This window comes from Nelumbo lutea, chromosome 1, assembly GCF_056320005.1.
Source record: "Nelumbo lutea isolate HS-2025 chromosome 1, American lotus-T2T, whole genome shotgun sequence".
Taxonomy (NCBI): Eukaryota; Viridiplantae; Streptophyta; class Magnoliopsida; order Proteales; family Nelumbonaceae; genus Nelumbo; species Nelumbo lutea.
Window position 1 is genome coordinate 68,199,165 of NC_142684.1, and position 20,436 is coordinate 68,219,600.

The following is a 20,436-nucleotide window of genomic DNA, read 5'->3' on the forward strand; positions in this document are numbered from 1 at the left end:
TCCATTTTAAGACAACGTTTGGATTGGAGGATTGGTTTTTCTGTGTGACCATAGTGCCCTTACTGATACATATATCTAATTAAAGAAGAGGATTTTGATTTTCATTTTGGGTTTCTGAAAATGAAAAAGAGGATGCTGCACCAAAGTGTTATGAATGAAAAGCAACACTGAATACCTCAGTTTGTGAAAGTTGCAGTTATCAGATGCCTTTCAACATCTCAACTGTTTGTTTTTCTTGATTGAGCAAGTAAATTGATCAGCTAGGTTCTACAGATGGCTCCAATCAATCAACACATAAGAATGTTAAGCGATCAGATAAAAGATATTAATGCCCAGAAAACAACTTTAAGTTCCAGAGAAGTTATTTTTCATGATTAAAAAAAAAAGCATCAGACAAATAACATCTTCCTGAAGGAATCTTCTTTTTTTCTTTCACTGTTATATCAAGTAAAAGATGAAGATGAAGATGAAGGTTACTCTGTCATGACTCAATTAAGTCATGGCACGTGAGTTGTGAAAGCATCAAAGTCACCCCCTACAGGAAGAAAACTCCAAAAGAGAAAAAAAGTTACAAAGAAAAATATTCGGTGTCCAAAGTGACCCATCATCAGCAGCAGCAGCTCATTTCTTCATATTTTATCAAATGAGTGAAGGGAGTTTCTTAACTTTTAGCTAGCCTTACAAAAAGAAAAATAATAGTTTCACTAATGGAAGAATCTGGATTCAATGAGAAAAAGGGGAAGAAAACAAAAGGAGTTAGGTGCTCAGGATTATAGGAAATTAGGACTAGACCGCCGGTGGCCATCCCACCAACCTTAAATCAAACTCTTTTTAATTTTATATATTAAACTAGTCTATTTGTTTGATGTCTTTATATGGGGATGACTAAGCTTAGTTAACCAAGGCATTTTTAGGGACACGGACAAGGCAAGGCAAAACCATCCTTAGGAATGCAACAAATGTCACGTATGGTTGCAAATTGCAATACAATCTGGTGAATTTGCATGGAAACCCTAAAGAGTGCATCCCACACGGGAGAGTTCAGATTGGCACCCCACCGAATGCGCCTCACCTGCACATCTCACCATCATTAGGAATAAAATGTTCTCAATACATGATTGAGATGTAATGTGGGGCACACGTACGCCCGTGTATCATGACAAGACAAGTATGGGAGATGTTCCCAATACATGCTGAGATGTACATGTGGGCCACCAATTTGAACTCCAATCTGGTGCACTCTCACACTGTAGATGCAGGGGAAGGGTTAGCTGAACGCTTTAACTGTTCAGCAAGAGGCTCACAAGGTGAAAATCTAATTCGGATTAGCTGAACGCTTTAACTGTTCAGCAAGCTATGGAACCAATGATGAGGTTCCACGTCAGTAATAAATTCATGGACCCCACTCTAAAAGATGCAGGCCCCATATATTTAATACTGACGTAGAACTTTATCATTGGTTTCACAGCTAAAACGTTCAGCTAAACCTTGCTCGTGAAAATCAGGGCTTGATGCATGATCCCATTGAATTGTGATTAATTGGATGAAACCTCATTCATGCTTGACAAATGATAACCTGAGATTGATCATCCAATCTTGTCTATTTCTTCTACAATTCTACCTTGAAGCCCCCACTAAGAAGGCAACCATATCCATATTCAAGTGACCTGTGAGAAAAACCGTGGTGCAGAAGTTTACCGATGATCCTCCTGCTCCTGGCAACCTTGACAATGCAGTTGAAAGACTGGCTGTTCAAAACTATTAATGTCTTGTTTCCTTTTCTCGAGTCTTGATCACCATCATACAAGCTAGCACCGTGATTCACTCCAAACCTGCTGTACTGGGGGTAGGTGCCAGAACGCACCAACACAATGGTGGATTGGTGGATGGGCACAGTGATTATCAATATGAACACGGAAGTAATTTGACTTAGAACACCATCTTATATCATAAATGATATACCGAACAAATGAATTTCTTCAAAAAATATGAACTGGCGAAGCTATTATTTGATGCCCAAAAAATATGTTACATTGTGATTTGGCAAAGAAGCTTACAAGAATTTAACCCAGATCTTATTCATGACATATTACAAAGAGATCAGCAACAAAATCTTCAACGTTCTCCTTAAATACAGAGCCACTCAGGCAGGCAGATTAGAATGAGTATCAATTTTCCAACAAAAAGCATATTTGGGCCAGACTTGGGCACACCACCGAGCAAGTCACATTGGTCCTCTGTTTGTCTTCTTTGTTTTGTTTCTGTGCAGTTGTATGCCGTAATTATATACACTAGGAAATGGGCAGCCATCTATTGATCATTCTCCCCTTGCAAACAGGCATCTCTTCTTCATAATCACAGAACCTGGGAGTTACGGTCACTAGAGCAGCATTCCTGTAAATGAATAATCAATCATCAAGACCAAGCTAAATACATCCCAGTCTTCATAGCTTAAAGAAGAAAATTGAAACTTGGGAAAGTCTTGCACATTTTGGATGAATATCTAATCTTAGCATCCAATAGCAATCCAAATGTGTATTAAGAAAGTGCTGCTAACCATTTTTAGTGCAAGGAAAACCAATACTGAAAGAGGAAATATAAACATACACACGGGGACAGCTAAGTAGTTGAATTCAAATATACTATAACAATGAAAAGCGTCAATGGAACACACAATAGCAAATAACATGGGATTGTGTAAGACATTGATTTAAGAAACAGGTTTTGTAATGTTATGTAGAGAAATGAAAAAAGTAGCTCCATATATAAAAGAAACTTCAAATATTGTCTCTATAAATGAACACTGCAAAATACGTTAGAAAAAACACGCCAGAAACTGGGTTTATAAACTAGGATTCCTCTTCTCTTCACCTGAAAATGGCAGGGAAGGAATGTTGGTGCAAAAAAGAAAAACTAAACATTTTGCACTTTCGGAATGAAGACGAAAGATTTGGCAGAAAAGTTATCCTCATAAATGTCAGTTTCTACTTTCTAACGCAGATCAGCAAAAGTATAAGAGGACATTACCCTAACAGAGAGGACCACAAGAAAATGTCCAACTTAGGGCAGCACCTCATAGCTGAGAGGTATGTTGCTCAGCAAACACCCTGACTATATTTGCAGTTGTTCTGACATTTCAGTGCTGACCACCAATGGAAAAACTGCCATCATGTTAGTCCTGCTCTATCAACCAGATTCAAAGAACCGTGTCACTGCTGAGTAAAGCTGTTCTTCTTCAAATGGCTTTGAAACATAGCCATCCATCCCACATTTCATGCACTCTTCTTGCGTTGCTTGAATAACATCAGCCGTCATAGCTAGTATTGGTGTGTGCCAATGTTCCAGATTCCCAAACATCTCAATTGATGCATCCCCTGATTTAATCTGCTCATTGACCTTGTCCTCCATACAGCGAATTTGCCTTGTAGATTCAAACCTGCACAAATTATGGGGGGCGCGGGGAGTAAGCAAGAATATACATACAAATTAAAAGAGATCAGACAGAAAAGAACCCATGTATACATGACTCCCCAATTACCCCACCAAGACTATTTGCCATGTTTATCCATCGTCCCACAAGTACACTGGGTTGGATAGTTGGGATAAACCAATCGGGCCAACTATTTGACATAGATATTTCAAGCTGAGCTTACCAAGAGAGAGGTTTCCCCTTTGTGTATGAATAATGTGCAATTTTGCATTGTTGGGATCCACTTAAATTAGATCACCAAAATATTCAAAAGAATGCCTGGCCCTCTGATTCCAAAATGTTTGGACTAAGAGCATTAAAAATTGAGTTAGAGCTGAGCATTAGACATTGAGTTAGACTTAAGAGAAGTTAATGCCTTAGGCAATCCAACCCACCTTAACCCAATGTTTCACTTGTATATACTGGCATGTGTATGTGTTGTATATATGTATATGTGAGAGATGTGGAGAACGGTAGGAGTCATTGCTTGATGCAACATTGGCAAAACCTCAGGCTGACAAATGTGAGAATACAGGTTCAGTCTGAGAGTGACCACTTCATGCTAAAATACCTGAGATCAGGTAAGTATCTAATCCATCCATCCCTAGACCCAAGATAAATGGGACCTGTATTGAGTAATGACCATTCTTATGGGAAGAGAGGGGTGTTATTGAGTATTTCTAACAACGTTATCATTATGGTTGTGCATGTATCATGTATATATTTTGTTTCTAATCTTTGATTGGTAAAAGAAATTCTATTATCACAAGAAATTGTTCAATTGTCTCTCAATTGGTTAGTTCCTGGTTGGTTTCATGGTTAATTTGTGTCAAATAACAGAGATATGAGCCCAACCAAAATAAATAAAGAAGACTAAAGTTGGTGGGAATATGTTAAAACAAGTATACAATTCCTGCTGAACAACTCACATTTTGTCTCATCAGCATTTTTTTTCCTCTTTTGGGGCTGAGGGTTAAGTGGGTGGGTGTGTCTACCTAGCAGTAGTCTATTCAGAAATCAGAACTTAAAAAAGGAATTGGAAAGTGATGGCAATTAATTACCCATCCATCTCTGGCATTTGGAGATCCATGAAGCAAGCATCAAACTTGTGCGGTGGTTGAAGCATCCCTAGAGCAGCCTTCCCACTCTCCACACATGTAACAACAGCTCCATACTTCTTAAGGGCAGCTTCTGCCACCCTGCGGTTAACAATATTGTCATCCACAACCAGTATCTGCTTTCCACTTAGTAGGCTCCAAAGAGAATCAACCTTCCCTCTATCCTGCTGCTTCCGGTGTCCTATTCCAAGGGTTTGTTGGAAACATGCAGTCATCATACTTAAACGTAGGGGCTTTATTATCACACCATCTACGCAAGTGGCAAATTTAAACTCATTAAGTGCAGTAGGACTAGTGGATGTAGCCAAGAATATCTTTGGGGCCTTGTGTCTCTTGCTTTGCTTCAGTTCTTTGAGCAAACAAAGGAGTGCAAAACCTGTCCCCTTACCCCAAGCGTCTTCATCAATAAGCACCATGTCTAAATGGCTTGACCAACTGAGCACAAAACAGTTAACAATATTATCAGCTAAATCAGCCCAAGGCAAGATATACTAAAAGTTCTATACAACCAATGAAATTTGACAAGTACATCAATCATCTCTATTTTGAGATTGAAAACACAATATAATGTAGACTGGTCAAATTTTCAAATTAAGTATTTTAATCTATTGTGATGTCAGAAAGACTATAACGAAATATTCTCTTGTATAAATGGTTAAAGAGAATTTAAATCGAGCCCTCTCTCAGCTTAAAGTTGGCTTCAGGTTACTCTGCAGGTTAAGGTCCTGCATCTTGAACCGGTTCATTGAAAACTTGTTCCAAATTAAAGCTTTTCCTTCTAAATAAGTAAACCAAGACAAATAAAAATTACCTTCCATTGCGAGAATTTGATAAATAGGAACATGCAGATTCCAGACTAAGAGCAACATCCACATATATTCCAAGTCTCTGCAAATGATACCTTGTGACCTCAGCACGGATACTTCTTCCATCAACCACCAATGCTCTCAGTCCATGTAATTCTGAGATGGTTGATTCAACCTGATGGTGTTTTGTATCTACGGAGCTTGTCTGTCCCTTTGTCAAAGCCACAGTAAATGCAAATGTACTACCAGTCCTAGGTTCACTCACAAATCCAATTTCGCCATCCATCATATCCACCAAACGCTTGCTAATGCTCAAGCCTATACCTGTCCCACCATATGTTCGTGAGGTGGAACTGTCAGCCTGCATGAAAGGCATGAAAATGCGGCTCTGTGCCTCTTGTGGGATTCCCACACCTGTATCTTCTACTGTTATTAGTAATCTGGTTGTCTCACTTGCTTCTGTTGAATTAACGCCACGTAATGACTTAAAATTCTCCCAGCTCTTCCACCTGGCAACTACAGGAAATCCACTCAATGTATTATAAGATGTGTCTATAACATTTTGATCCAGCCCCAACTGTTGCTTCAGTACTTCATCCATAAATTCTGGTGGCTCTCTCAATTCTTCTGCTAGATGCACCGAGACAAATATATGCCCTTTCTCTGTGAACTGCAAATTAAATAGTTACTTAAATGGAGTGCTAAAAGTAGGCAGACAACAAAGCAATCAGATACAGGGATTGCATATGTAAGTAGGCAGACAACAAAGCAATCAGAAACAAGGATCGTATATGTAAGTAGGCAGACAACAAAGCAATTGGAAACAAGGAACGTATATGTAGGTGTGGGTGGCAAAACTGTTAGTGTCATCTGATTGGATTAATTTCTGGTGCAGGTCAATCATGCGGGAACTTTTACTTATGGTGCATCCTAGCATTTTCACATTTTATATAGACTATTCTTAACATTCACTAAAACAACAAAAAAATGCTACCAACCTTGATTGAGTTCCCAACCAGATTTGTAATTATCTGCCCAAGCCTTCTAGGGTCCCCGTTGACAACTTCAGGCACCCGATTAGAGATGTAAACAGCCAACTTCATTTGCCCAAAAAAATCAAGTTTATTTTAGAAAAGGCATCATCATGTGTATGAGAGAGAGAGAGAGAGAGAGAGAGAGAGAGAGAGAGACCTCAATGCCTTTGACATGTGACTTGTCAGAGAAAAGCGACATTACACTATCAAGGATTGGACGCAGATCAAATGGAACAGCTTCAAGCTCAAGCCTGCCTGATTCTATCTTAGCCTGGTCAAGGACCTCATTAATTAATGATATTAGATCTTTCCCGCTGGCATGAGCAGTCTGTGCATAGTCCAGCTGAGTTGCATCAAGCTCTGTGTCTATCAGCATCTGCAGCATGCCTGAAATACGAATACATGTCCCTAATTGTAACTTTTCTCCATGTTTAAATCAACTCAAAGACAGCTGAGCACTGCATTATAAATTTATATCTTGAAATCCTTTATGAAACTTGAAATCCTTTACACACCTAAAACACCAACCATTGGAGTCCTTATCTCGTGAGAAACAGTTGCCAGGAACTACAATACAAAGACACTGTTTAGATCAGCAGGATATTGACAGAAAACAACAAATAAGTGATTCTTCATCAGCAATGATCAGAAATGAATTTGTTAATGATGGAAATGAAACACCTGCTAATAAAGAAAAGTAAAAGTAGGGAACATAAACAGCTGGAATAAAGATGCTCTAAGATCTACTGCTCAGCCCCTGGGCCTGGTGCCCCTAAAAACAACATTTGATCTCTCAAATCCTCCTCTAGCATGGTAATCAGATATTAGCTAATCTATGAACCAACCTGAACAAAGCTACCATAAGAAATTAATGCCCTTGCCTCCTAAAGTAAGAATCTGAGAGTACATGGACCAGCATCTGAAAACGTCCAATCTATAACTTCACTTTTTTGGGCCAAGCTGTAACTTTAGTGTGTTTTCTTTCTTTTCTCTTTCTTTTTTCCTTTTCTTGAGGTTCTTTGTTGCTCTTGGAAGATAAGCGTGTTTGTCTTCCTTTTGTAAATCTTCTATTGATGAATTAATGAAAGTGTTATTGATAAAAAAAAAAAAAAGTCTCCTTTGATTATCAGTCCAGTCCAACCAGAAGAGTGGACTAGCTTTACGCCTTGTAAGAGAGCTAACAGCTCTGCACATTACCTTCATCAACAGGGCCTGAGAAACTTGGTGATATGTTCCCATTATAATTTCTAAAAGTTACCCCCCTCCTGCTTTATCAAGGAATAAAGAAAAAAAAAAGGCAAATAGCACAACCATCAAAAAACTAATCCTGAATAAAATATATTCTTTGTTTTGCATGACCTGCTACCGCCTGCCACGCCCCAGTTAGAATCCATTGATATGCCCTAAAATGCCTAAAGCATGAGGTTAGGCATTTTAAATGCCTAAAGTATGAAGCATGAGCCTCACTGAAAAACCCCTAGTAATAATTATACAAGCAGTGCTAGCATTATGGTCCAATAGAAGTATGGTGCTCCTAATTTGTTTATTAAACAAGTCCTGTGCTTTTTCCCTTATTTATTTATTAAATAAAATCAACTTAAATTTAAGAGCAAGTACAGGCAATTTGGGGTTTTCAATTTTCATATTTGTCTCAAATCCATTTGACATGCTTATGAGGCTTATAGGGAAGCAATTAAAGAATCCCTAGGGAAATACATCACTTTTCTAATTCGTACCACCTAGATGAAATGTCAATTTTAGAATTTTTGGTTGATAGGATATTGGTGTTGTTTAATTTTTCCAGAAATTTATTGTTATTTTGAAATTGATATTTATGGTAGCTTTAGCACTTACTATTTATACAAAATTCAAGATTTACTATTTTTAATAATTCCTGGTATCTTTAAAGTCAATTTTAGTAAGATTAGGAAAGTGTTATGAGAGTTGTTTTAGGAGTATCTAATTTAAGTGTCCTTATGGGTTACCTATGGATTTATCATCATCTGATCATCATCATCATCATTGGTTGGGTACATAAATCCTGTTTCACTGTTCCATTCGGTTCAGTGCTATATCCAACTTAAAAAAAGTTTTCAGGAAATAAAGTCTTTTTTACTGAATTTTGATTGTTGCCAGGAATTTTCTCTCTTCTTTTCCTCTCTCTTACCCATTTTTTCATCTAAGTGATCCATCTCTTTGCCACTTACCCTACAACAAGTGTTTTTTTTTCTTTCTAATATCTTGCTCATTTTTTGGTGGACAGTAAGCTGTCCACTTGCTTTTTCATCTCTGCTCTTCATCCTTGATCATTTAAAGCTCTTCCTTAACCCCCACAAAGCCCACCACCAGATCTGAAATTTGTGGCACCCTACTTCAGTTGTGAGAAAGGCCATGCACCAAGAAAGGAGAACTATTATGGACTGAAATAAAAAGAACTCAATAATCTTCAAGGGAAAAAAGAAGACACCAATACACTCATGGATCTAGTAAAGGTGCCAATTGGGTCTTGATAAGGAGAATTTCAAAGTGTCTCTATAGATTCCATTATTTGGGGGGGGGTAAACAATACCTGTTTTTGGCCCAGACCCAGTTCTGAACATATAAGAATTACATGGGGTAAACGGTTCAGGACCCTCTATTATGGGAGGTTCTCCCAGAGGAGAATTGAGTGAGCTAATGAGCATCCTTTTCAGGGCTAAGAGATAAGGGAACTCATTAGAGAAAAAGTTTTCTCTCTACTACAAGGATTAAGGATTGGTTTCTCTTTGCAACCAAAGAGACAGCAAGCGGAGGAGATTGCCAGGTTTTAACTAGGTCAAGACTTACCAAGTCTTGACACACTTCATAAAGGAAGCTAGAACATTGCCTTGCAGGATGAACAAATTGTTCAGGCAGATTCCTAGATCAGCAATGTTTTAGCAGACAAGCTTACCTGAGAAGGGGTCGAAGTTGCAAGTGGATAACTTGTTGATCTCAGTGCATCATTTCATTGGGCCAGTTGGTCTCCTATATTCCAAGCATGTCTTTGATGTAGGAGCCTATTTATCTTTTATTTCTGCTATTAATAAATTCCTTTTTATAGTTGTTATTGATTTAAAGAAAGGCATGCACCTCACTGAAGAAGAACACCTCACTTATACCCTAAACACCTTACTTATACCTAGTGTTTCAGACTGTTGGCTTCATGTGATTCAGTCATGCCTCACATGAAGGCACATTTCAAGGTTCATGCCTCAAATACCTTTTTCCTTTTCAGGACATGAAGCAAAATTATGCAGGGATAGGGGGATGAGACTAATATTTGAGAGCTCTAAGCCAATATCTGATAACTAAAAATTTTAAACCCACTATTTCGAATCATTGCCCGATTTTGAAGGCCTTGTAGAAATGAAAGTCACCTGAGATTTTGCCACATCAGCAGCTTCAGCTCGGACTTTGAGCTCCATCATCTCACGATAGTCATCCTCCACCTTCTCTATTCGGTTTATTGCTGCATGAAATATATGACCCACAAGCAATGTGATCACCAGGGCTCCTACTGATGATGTTATTGCCGTCCAAGGTGGAGGCGGTTTCTGTTTAAATCTGCAATGGAAACAACTTAGACTACAGCAGTTTTTTTTTTTTTCATACAAAATCATCATATGTAAAATCCATGAGCCACAACAGCTAACCTGCAATGCATTTTGTGCTTCCGAAATGGATCCCCAAAATCTAGGTTGCTAACATGAAACAGGCCTGTCTCAGTGACATTAGGACCATACATGTTGATGGGTGCTGAAGTATTAGTTGTATCATACACATTAACTTCAATGGTTTGTTTACTGGCAAGCTGGTGAAGAAGCTTTTCCACCAAGGATTGAATATCATAAGATGCACCCAGATACCTGTTCAAGAAGTAAAACCCTAGTCTGTAACTCAAAGGCTTGATCCAAGTCATTCTATCTATGAAACATTCTGTAATAATGGATTGGAATGCACTAATACCTTAACAGTAGATATGGCGTTGAATAGAAAAGATTGGTGAAACAGGATTTATGTAGCCAACACCATATAGTTGGGATAAGGCATGGATGATGATGATGAATAATGGATTGAAATACATCAAACAACTTACCCCTCAGTTGCTTCAATACGTTGCTGAGGTGTAGCATTGGATGGGAGTTCAGTTTTATACACAGCAAATGTGAGCACCACCCCAAGGTTATTGGATTTCAATAGCTTGAAGGGAGATGTCAGGACTCCTTTTCCAGATGCTCTTGCTCGCAGTATGTTTTCACGGTCTTCCTACACATCAGTCAAATTTGTAACTGGGCATCTTGATCCTAGAATAGATAGCATGCCCCTCCCTCTAAAGAACTTCCAACATATTAATTAATAGAAATATGACAAGCCAAATTCTATAAAACATAAGCGTGTATACTTGAATGTAAGTACGGGCATCATAGCATTGTGCTGCACTTTAATGCACATATAGGTCCCATTTTAATTCTACACAACGTCTTGAGAAGAACATCCATCATTTCCATTGGTATAGAGTTTAACTATAGGCATTTCAGCACAATTGCATGGGCACATGCATGTAGCAGGAGATATCTGAGAATAGATCTCATGCTACAGAAAGATTACAAGTAGTGAACATAGATATTGCATAAAACAAATCTCCATGCTAGGGCTTTATGGACCACAAATCAAAGAACTCATTACACACTGAGAGGTGGAGACCACAACCAGGAGTGGAGCACCTCAAGATTTCCAACATCTTTTTTCTTGTATGATTTCACTAAGTAAACAAAATGTCCTGATTAAAAAATCTGCTAGAAGGTATTCCCCTAAATAGCCTGTGAATTGAGAAGCAAAAAGCACGAGGTGCTTTGATTCTGTTTTGTGGCACCTCCATAGAGTTTGCTTTGTTCTCAAGAATACATCCATTTCTTTCTAACCAAAGGCACCAAAAGTAGCCAATGGCATTATCCCAACTATCACTTTGCCTTTCTCACTAAGGCCTTTCAGCTGCCAGGCAAGACAGACCTGCACAGTTGTGTCCATGAAGCAAACTTTCCAGCTGAAAACTCCCAATACCAATGCCCAGATGTCCCTGGTATAACAGCAATACAAGAAAATATGGTTTGCCATTTCAGCTTCAAAAGAGCAAATGATGCATGTAGTTTCCAGCACAATACCCCTAATCATTGGACTGTCTAGTGTCCACTATTATACATTTCTCCAAAGCTGCAGTCCAGCCAAAGAAAGCTACTTTCAGAAGTTCATGAGGTGATTAATAAGATGGTTGGTGACAAAAAGCACTGGGCTCTGATGGCTTTACAAAGTCATAAAAAATTTTGGCACATGATTAAATACCTGATTAAAGTGTTTGAGGAATTCCATGCTAATGGGGCTTGGTCAATAAGCCTTTATTTTACTTCTGTTACTTTGATCCAAACAAGGATGTGTTGGAACTAAAAGATTATAAGCCCATCAGCCTCATTGGAAGCATCTACAAAATCTTGTCCAAAGTGATGGAAAAAACTAGGAAAGTTACGAATTTTATAATCTCAGAGTTTCAAGTGGAATTTGAGGAAGGCAGACAAATCCTTCATGGGCTACTGGTGGTAAATGAACTAAATGATTCAAGGATGAGCTGGTCAGCTGGATGTCTGGTTTAATTTGTTACCTCACCTTCATTTTCTGTCATTATGAATGGAGAGTCAGTAATATGGAAGGTTTTTTTTTAGCTCTAGAGAAGTTGGATTAAAACGTACATAAACTCACCTTCATTCTCTGTCATAAATGGAGAGTCTGATGGAAGATATTTTAGCTCCAGAGGTAAAAGGCAAGAGGCCCCACTATTACCCTTCATATTTATATGAATTATGGAGGTTCTTAGTAGAATGGTAGCTCAATCTGTTGAAGGAGGCATCCTAGAAGGTTTAAAGTGAGAGAGGAACATGGGGATGCTGCTATTCTTTAGTTTGCATATAACGCCCTCTTTTGTTGCAATGCATTTTCTCCTCAAGTGGAGTATCTTAGAGGAATACTGAGATAGTTTGAGGTGGTGATGGGATTATACATCAATCTAAATAAAAGTGAGATGATGGCAGTGATAAAAATTAGGGTTAACGAACTGATGGTGGAGTAAGTAGGCTGAAAGGTGAGCAAACTACCAACAAAGCATTTTGAATTACCTTTGGGGTGAGGTGCATCTCCAAAACTGTTTGGGACCAAATTTTGGACCAGTGTGATAAAAGACTGGCATAATGGAAGACAAACCATCTTTCTGAAGGAGGTAAACTCACACTTATCAAAGTGTATTACACTTTTCCAACCTATTATGAATCTCTTTTTCCAATTCCTTCAAGTGTAGCTGGGTGACTTGTAAAGAGAATTGAGAGATTTCTTATAGGAAAGTTGGAAGCAAGAATTAAAGATACATCTAGCGAATTGGCATGTCAATGAAGGATGGACGCTAGGGTATAAGGAAGATGAAGGCAGTGAACATAGCCCTCCTAGGCAAGTGGTTCTAGAGGTTTGGGATATTCCAGGAAGTTTGGATAGGCTATTTGAGTCATCTACCTTTAGGTGGCCAAGAAAAGGGGGGAGGATACTGTGGAGATGTACAAGGGCTGTTGTACTATGGACGATTTGGGAAGAAAGAAATCTAAGAATATTCAAAGAGAAGGAAAGAAGTGTAGAGCTTGCGTTTGACTGCATGCTGGTGAAAGTAGTGCATTGCATAAAAACAGAGAATTTGTTCTCTGAATTTACTGTTGATGACTTGCTCAAAAACTGGAGGGTGATTGCAGGTTCCTCTTCTTCCAAGAAAAAACTTGTGCAACAGTGGGATCCACCAATACCTGATTTCCTTAAGCTGAACGTCAACGGTAACAATGTTGGTAATCCAGGCCCTTCTAGAATAGGAGTGATAAGAAATGATAAGGGAGAAATTTTGGGGTTGTTCTCAGGACCAATGGGGGAAGGGAATTCCACAAGAGCAGAGTTGGAGGCAGTTTCGAATGGCTTACAAAAAGCAATGGACTTGGGCATTCAGAAATTGATAACCAAAGGGGACTCTGAAGTGATCCTAAGCTGGTTGAAAAGAGAGGAAAAGAGTCCTTGGTGGTTCAGAAATGAGATAAAAAAATTCAGAAAACTGTCAAAAGATACGCAAATATCAATCCAATTAGGGATGGAAAATTTCCCTATCCCCGACGGGGACCCGACTTCCCTGACCCGATGGGGTATATATATATATTAAATGTTATTTATATTAAATATATATTTTATATTATATATATATATATATATATCAAAACATATTTAAAACATTATTTATAATTTAAAATTTTTATTTATTTTTCAAAAAAAAATATTATCTAAAAACATTTCGGGGATTCGGATCCCCACAGGGAACCCATCCCCATTGGGGATCAGGGATAGGGATGGGGAATATGATCCCCACCCCGTTGCCATTCCTAAATCCAATGGATTCCAAGGTCAGTAAACAATTTAGCAGATCAATTGCAAAACAAGGGGTTAGAAGAGAACAGACTTCTTGGGCACGGTTGTAATTTCAAATAGGAAAACTCTAGGGTTGTGTACTGTTTTTCTTGATGTTGTTACAAGGGTAGCTGAGGCTGCTCTCCATTGTATTTTTTTTCTATATCAATAAAAGCTCTCTGTTTTACCGATAAAAAGAAGTGGTTCTAGAGGTTTAACGAACAAAATGGCAGCTTATGGAAGCAGTTGATTCTTGATTGCAACAATGTATGGAAGAAGAAATCTGGGATGGAATCCTTGGTGAGGTGAATTCCACATCTGACTAACTCAACTTTTTAGTCTATGAAATGTATTAGGCCTCACCTAGCAATTCGCAGCAACAACTCTCTTATCTATTGTTGGGGATATATCTTTTTACTTTTCCCTTTTCTGAAAGATACTTGTTTATTGCTATTAACAAGAAAAAGATGAGTACACAAGAGGAAAGACAATGCTATAATCCACCTACTGTATCCTCCATCTCTACCTTTGTATTTACTCATTGATATACTTTCAGTCATTCTACAACCCGAAAGAATTAGAAAGAAATAAGGAAAAGGAAAAAATAAACTAAACAAATAAACACCACAAGGCAAACAAACCACACCTTTCCAGACATCATGTCAATAGAGATGATATGGGAAAGAGATTCTTGGGAGAATATAACAGGAGCATATTCATCTTGAATGGGAGCAGGGTCTAGATTCTCAAGAATATAATCTTCAACGAGGGCCTGGTCTTCCTCCATTTTCTTTATTGTCCAACCATGCTGCTTCTCAAATTGCTCCCTCTCAGAATGCAACACTTTCAAAGCATAGGCAACACCACTAGTAAGCGGCCTTTCAAAAGATGTTCTCTCTGCGTATTCTGCAAATGTTTTCTAGGAAGGAAAGAAACATCAAGTCAGCATCACCACAACATGCCCAAACATATTTCATGTACAAACTTACCAGCATGCTTTTGATGGCCCTGCCAACAAGATCAACTAGAACTAAAATTTGACTAAAATGGATAAACATAAACCTGACAATCTGGACTTCATTGTAATTCCTTCCTATGTTTTATTTTAACAGTCTGAAAGAATGTAATAAATTGGACAGTAAGGATCGTAATTCTCCAGTCAACTTTTGGCCTTGATAGTATCATAAGTAGAACCAAAATATCAGCCCTACCCAGCAAATATGACATGCACATTGCAGAGTAGGAAAGATGAAGTTCCGATCCTGACATCAGTATTTCCAAATTACATGGACAGATTAAGGCAATATATCATCAGATACTACCAAAATGTCAATCCTGAATTTCCTTTTAACAAATTTGAGATTACCAAATGAAAAACAAGATGGACATCAAGTTTTAAAGAAAGTGTACTTGATCAATAGCAGAAGGTTGCTTCCCATGATGAAATGTTGAGATGAGGATTGCCAAGGCATGGACATGATTCATGCTCACATTGAACTGGTCCTGCAACATACGAGCACGCTCATCACACATGTTGGCAAGCATCTCTTCCCTCCTCAGATTGATATTCTTGTTCAGGTACCAAAATAACCAGACAGACCCAGCAATCCCAGCCAAGACCAAAATAACTAGGAGCTTCCTCCTCCACATCCCGGCATATTTAGAAGAGCCATGGGAGTGATGTTGCTGCTTCTGTCGCTGATGTAACTGAACATGTGGCTGCTGCTGCTGAACCTCCTGCTTTATATTGCTCCACAGTTGCCCACAAAAACTGGAAATCTTCCAGCCCACAAATATCCCAACAAGGACCAACCAACATATCTTCAACAAACAACTGGACTGGCTCACACATTTCTCTTGTTTGTAGTTCCCAAATACCTCTGTCTGTGAGATGCTCTGTCAATGTCAAAACAACCAAAAGCATAAATTTTCTACCTTCGATATGCCCGCTGGAGCCACTGAATGATCATTGTTCCAAAGTTCTTTATCCTCTGTTTTGTTTTTCTTAACTATGGGGGGATTCACTTTTGCTATTAAAAACAAAATAGCCAATTTCTGAAGTCTATTAAGAATGAGCATATATATAATAAGTTGCGTATGACAGCCTAGTAATTTTATATCTTTCTTTAATTACTTAAGGCTAAAAACCAATGTTTTTAAAGTCAGGCATACAGAATCATCAGACCCCTATGCAATTCTGCTTGAGTAACTAATTGAATTACACCGTAAACCAGACAGAAGTGGCAAACTGAACAATTTGCTTAATAGAGCTCAGGTTACCAATGGTTGGTTCTCAAAATAGTACATATCTTTCTTATAGTAAATAAAGTTATAGCGAAAGAAAGAGAACCAAGCAGCAAAATTCTTATAATAATGCTGAAAACAGCATTACTCGATAATGTTGAAGTTTGATTGATGTATAATCAAATACTCTGATCCTATATGCCACAGGCACATGTTATCTAACCTTCCAAGTCTACAAAATTAATATCATCATCTGTCATCGAGAGAAACCGAGGAAGTCACTACTATATAAGAATTTATGAAGAACTACATCAGCATTGGAGCATAGAAATTGCTGAGGTTGGAAATCAGAGGTATAAATGGATAAATCAAATCATGGATGACATGATATTAATAATTTTTTGGAATGAAACTGTAACTAAACTGACTTGCAGAAGAGTTGCACGTGAAGGGGATGAAGGCCATTAAGATTAATTCATAGGCAAATGATTCTGACTCCTTGGAAAGATAGCATGAAGATTAGGGTGGTAACCATTTAACCCAGATATGGAACCAACATCCAGGTGTAATATAGCTTTGGAGTTTGCACATAAAAGGCATAAAAAATTCCTAATGGCTTAATATTCATATTCTGTATAGGAAGGCACACAGCAAAGATGTCCTTCTATGTGATTTTTATGAGGTTGCAAGTTCTAAGAAACCAAATAATTTAAACGGTTTAGAACAAATCAAAATGAAGGAGCAGAAGACAAGAATATTGTATGATGAATAATAGTGACCATTGTTATCTTCAGGTAATAATATCTATGATAGTGCTTAAGAAATTTAAGATCAACCACAATGCATTTTTTGCAACCTTACTTGGAAAGTGTTTTTATCTTATTTGACTATAACAAATTAATGCATTTCATTCTTAGGTTAGTCACACTTATTGTACAGCATGTCAGCACAATCTGTAAATGGGCATTGTCCCTTGTACAACCAATACAATTATATACGATCCTTTTGTCCAGAATATCCTAAAATTGGATAAAAGTGGAAAAAGACAACAATTATAAGGATTGGAATCAGTCACCAAATAACAAATACCATTTTTAGAACATAGATATAGCACATTACTAGCATTTTCATGCTAGACAATGCCTCCTCCCAGGTAAGAGAAACAATTGACATAAAATAAGGTTTAACTAATATGAAACATCTTTTGGAGATTGGAAAGATAAAAAAAAGACATGGATGTCAGTTGCATGGAATTTACCTTTCCAAAGACTAGATCATCAGGTGAAGCAGAGCACATGGTATCTTGAGATAAAACAACTGGTACAAGTTTGTCACCCAAAGATGTCAAGCTAAATTTTGTGGGAGTGTATTCATGTTGATCATGGTATTGGTATTTCACTTCAATGCCATGCAACATCCATCCATTCTGCTTTTGAAACCTCTCCGTCTCTGAACAAAGTTCTTTCTGCAGACAAGCAAAATTATTGCTTGCTGGCTCTTCAAATCCTGGTTCTCCCATACATTTGGAAGGTGATATCTGTGAAAGAAAACATTAATTGCAGTCAGCACGGAAAGTAAACATTGAAGGTTAATTGTTCCCAATATAATCCACATCGGTTTTCCAATGACTTGTTTTATTATTGTTTGCTAATGTTGTTAGTTTTTCCTTTCTCATATCATTCTATCAGTATGAGGCATCGTCAAAATGAGGGAAAGTAGACTGAGATGATTTGGGTATGCGAGGGAAAGATCACCAAATGCATCAGTAAGAAGGTCTGATAGGGCGTAAGTAGGGGAAGGCCAAAAGCACGTGGTTTGAGGTAGTCGGGAAAGACCTGAGGACTCATAATTACACAGGATATGGCCCCTGATAAACTGAGATGTTGAAACAGGATTGGTGTAGCTAACAACAAATAAAAAGGCTCTGTTGAGTTAGAGTGTAGATTAAGTTCAGTAAACAGAGACCAGCCACCGACTCTATAACACTGTCCATCATTTGTGATCACTTGCAATCGTTCAAATCAGAACAAGAAAAAGAATAAAGTAGCTATCAATTGATAGCCACGATTTCCATCTAAACATGAAAACAGTATTACAACCCAGATCACAAATAACAAAAAGGAACTTAAAAGACAGTACCTCTTCTGATTTTGAAGACAAAGAAGCTAAAGCATGAAGATGATTTCTACTGACATTAAATCTCTCTTGCAAGATTTGGGCTTTCTCTTGCCACATGTCAGAAATCTTGGCGTTCCTCTTTGAGACGCTATCATGTTTCATATCATAGAAAAACCATATAGATCCTAAAATACCCCCTAAAGCCCAGAGAAGGAGAAGCTTCCTCCTCCACTTCCAACCGCCATTAGAACATAGCAGTCGCCCCTTCACTTTCCTTGGCTTTATATTAACCGAAAGCCGGCAATTAAAGCCAGAGAACTTGCAATTCAAAGCCATTCCAACTAAAACCCAGCGACATATCTTCAAGAAGATCCTCGGAAGCTTGAGAAAAACACCAGCGATGGCCGAGAAACTCATTAAGATCGCCCCACTACGAAACCCAGATGGAAATTCAATAATGAAATTGCATATAGCCCAGCTGATATTTCAGCAACACGGAAAGGAATTATTCATCGAAAAGTAGAACAGTTAAATTTCACTTGCCGTTGTCTTGTTTTCTATTTTTCTTACTTTTTATTCCTCAGTATGTCTGGCAATCAAGTTCACAAACAGCACCAACTTTCAGATCATACAAGAAATGAAGTTGAGATAAATCTTGGCAGGGGCGAAACTGGAGAAGACCCACTTGATACCACGCAATCTGGACTGAAATATTGATGGGAAGAAGAAGAGATTGTTTCTCTAATGGTCTCTACTTTATTTTTTTCTGCTTCTTTCGCTCCTCCTACCACCCGAAAAAACTCATCAAAGACCAGACTTTTTTTTATAAAATAAAAGACCCACTTGTGAACTGCATCAACAAAAGATATTGGACGAAACCCAGTTGGTTTCTCTGCAAACCCAACTGGAATCAATGATCAGAGCGAGATAAAAGAGAGGTTTTGACCCTCTCTCTCTCTCTGTTTGGTGTCGAGCATTTGTTTTTGAGGGTGGCTGCATCATTATCTCATCATCTGGTGGGGAAGGTTATAGGAAAAGAAAACAAAAACGAGGAACGAAAGCTAGAATTTTTTAAAAAACAAAAATCCCGATTCTTTCTTTTTATTATTATTTTTCTCATCTTTTCTTCCCTCTTCGTCTTTTGCTTTTGAGGACATGAAAGAGACTGCACCATTCGCGTTTAAAGATGGTTATTTGTTTTCTGTCTGCTGTGCAGAAATACGGGGAGAGAGAGAGAGGGGGAGAGAGGTTAAAAGAAGAGGTATCGTGAAGGGGCAGTATTCAGTTCAGCAGTCAGTGAATAAAAGGGACACAGCTGCATCTAAACCATTACGGCAAAACATCGCCATTTCATCGGTACATGGGGCTTGACCCATGACCCGACCCATATGTCTTCCTCAACCTTCATGCATTTGCGAGTTGTCTGGCGGTTTCTTAACCAGACACGAGCCCAATTCAAACGGTACTAAGTCTGCTGACTCTCCAAATTTATCAACACACTACAATAGGGTTGGTTGATGCATAAAACAAAATTGAGCTTCATAGAGAGCGGGCAACGCGGCTGGGACACGGTTACTAGGGTTTAATTAGGACCGAAATTGATCAAACGTTCAGAACGAGAAGCATCAAGCCAAACCCAGCTGTCCTATCAAATGGGGCAGCAAAACACATGCAGCCTCAACCCAGAAACAATAACAATAGATAGATAGAGAGAAAGAGAGAGAGAGAGGAGGGTTGGTTGATGGGTCGGCATCAAGAAAAAACTACACATCCAGGTGATTTGGATCTTAATTAATTTTTGTTGGTTGTTACTTTAGTATTATTAAATGGGTTGATTATAAACTAATTAATGTGTTTACATATATAATCTTTTCTTTTCAGGAAACAATTTTAGTTCCAAATAATAACCCATAATGGATCAAGATTCAAGAAGCATAAGCGTGTAGTTTTAATTAATTAATGATCTGAACTGCTTGATTATGATTGTTAAAATGTAGTAACTACTAACTAAGCTACTGCATTTATTAGTTTCTGTAACGCAAATCTCAATGTCTACATGCAACTTGTAATTAAACCTACGTAAGCATATACATATATTAATCTCTCTGTATTGAACTTCTCTTACTCTCTAACACAAGCAATCCTTGTAA

At 38.1% G+C, this 20,436-nt stretch overlaps 1 protein-coding gene across 1 annotated transcript; it reads right to left on the reverse strand.

The window, feature by feature from the left end:
• Positions 1–1,974: 1,974 nt before the first annotated feature.
• HK2 (histidine kinase 2) lies at positions 1,975–19,281 on the reverse strand. The gene is made up of 15 exons (XM_088964330.1): positions 18,857–19,281; positions 18,308–18,716; positions 17,427–17,705; positions 15,335–15,820; positions 14,571–14,843; positions 10,545–10,714; positions 10,102–10,314; positions 9,826–10,012; positions 6,943–6,994; positions 6,585–6,814; positions 6,392–6,490; positions 5,399–6,063; positions 4,531–5,022; positions 3,028–3,436; positions 1,975–2,394 (listed from the first exon to the last, which is right to left on the reverse strand). Exons 2-14 carry the CDS (start codon positions 18,701–18,703, stop codon positions 3,187–3,189), a joined length of 3,792 nt encoding a protein of 1,263 aa, XP_088820456.1. The 5' UTR covers positions 18,704–18,716; positions 18,857–19,281; the 3' UTR covers positions 1,975–2,394; positions 3,028–3,186.
• Between the last annotated feature and the right edge of the window lie 1,155 nt (positions 19,282–20,436).

What these genes read in the sequence shown, in the direction of transcription:
- HK2 (XM_088964330.1), bottom strand. Translation starts at nt 18,703, where the DNA reads ATGAGTTTCTCGGCCATCGCTGGTGTTTTTCTCAAGCTTCCGAGGATC. An exon ending in TGTCTTCAAAATCAGAAGAG is followed by an intron (nt 17,706 to 18,307) that starts GTACTGTCTTTT and finishes TTTCTTTCACAG; the next exon opens with ATATCACCTTCCAAATGTAT. An exon ending in TCCAATGGTTGGTGTTTTAG is followed by an intron (nt 6,815 to 6,942) that starts GTGTGTAAAGGA and finishes TTCGTATTTCAG; the next exon opens with GCATGCTGCAGATGCTGATA.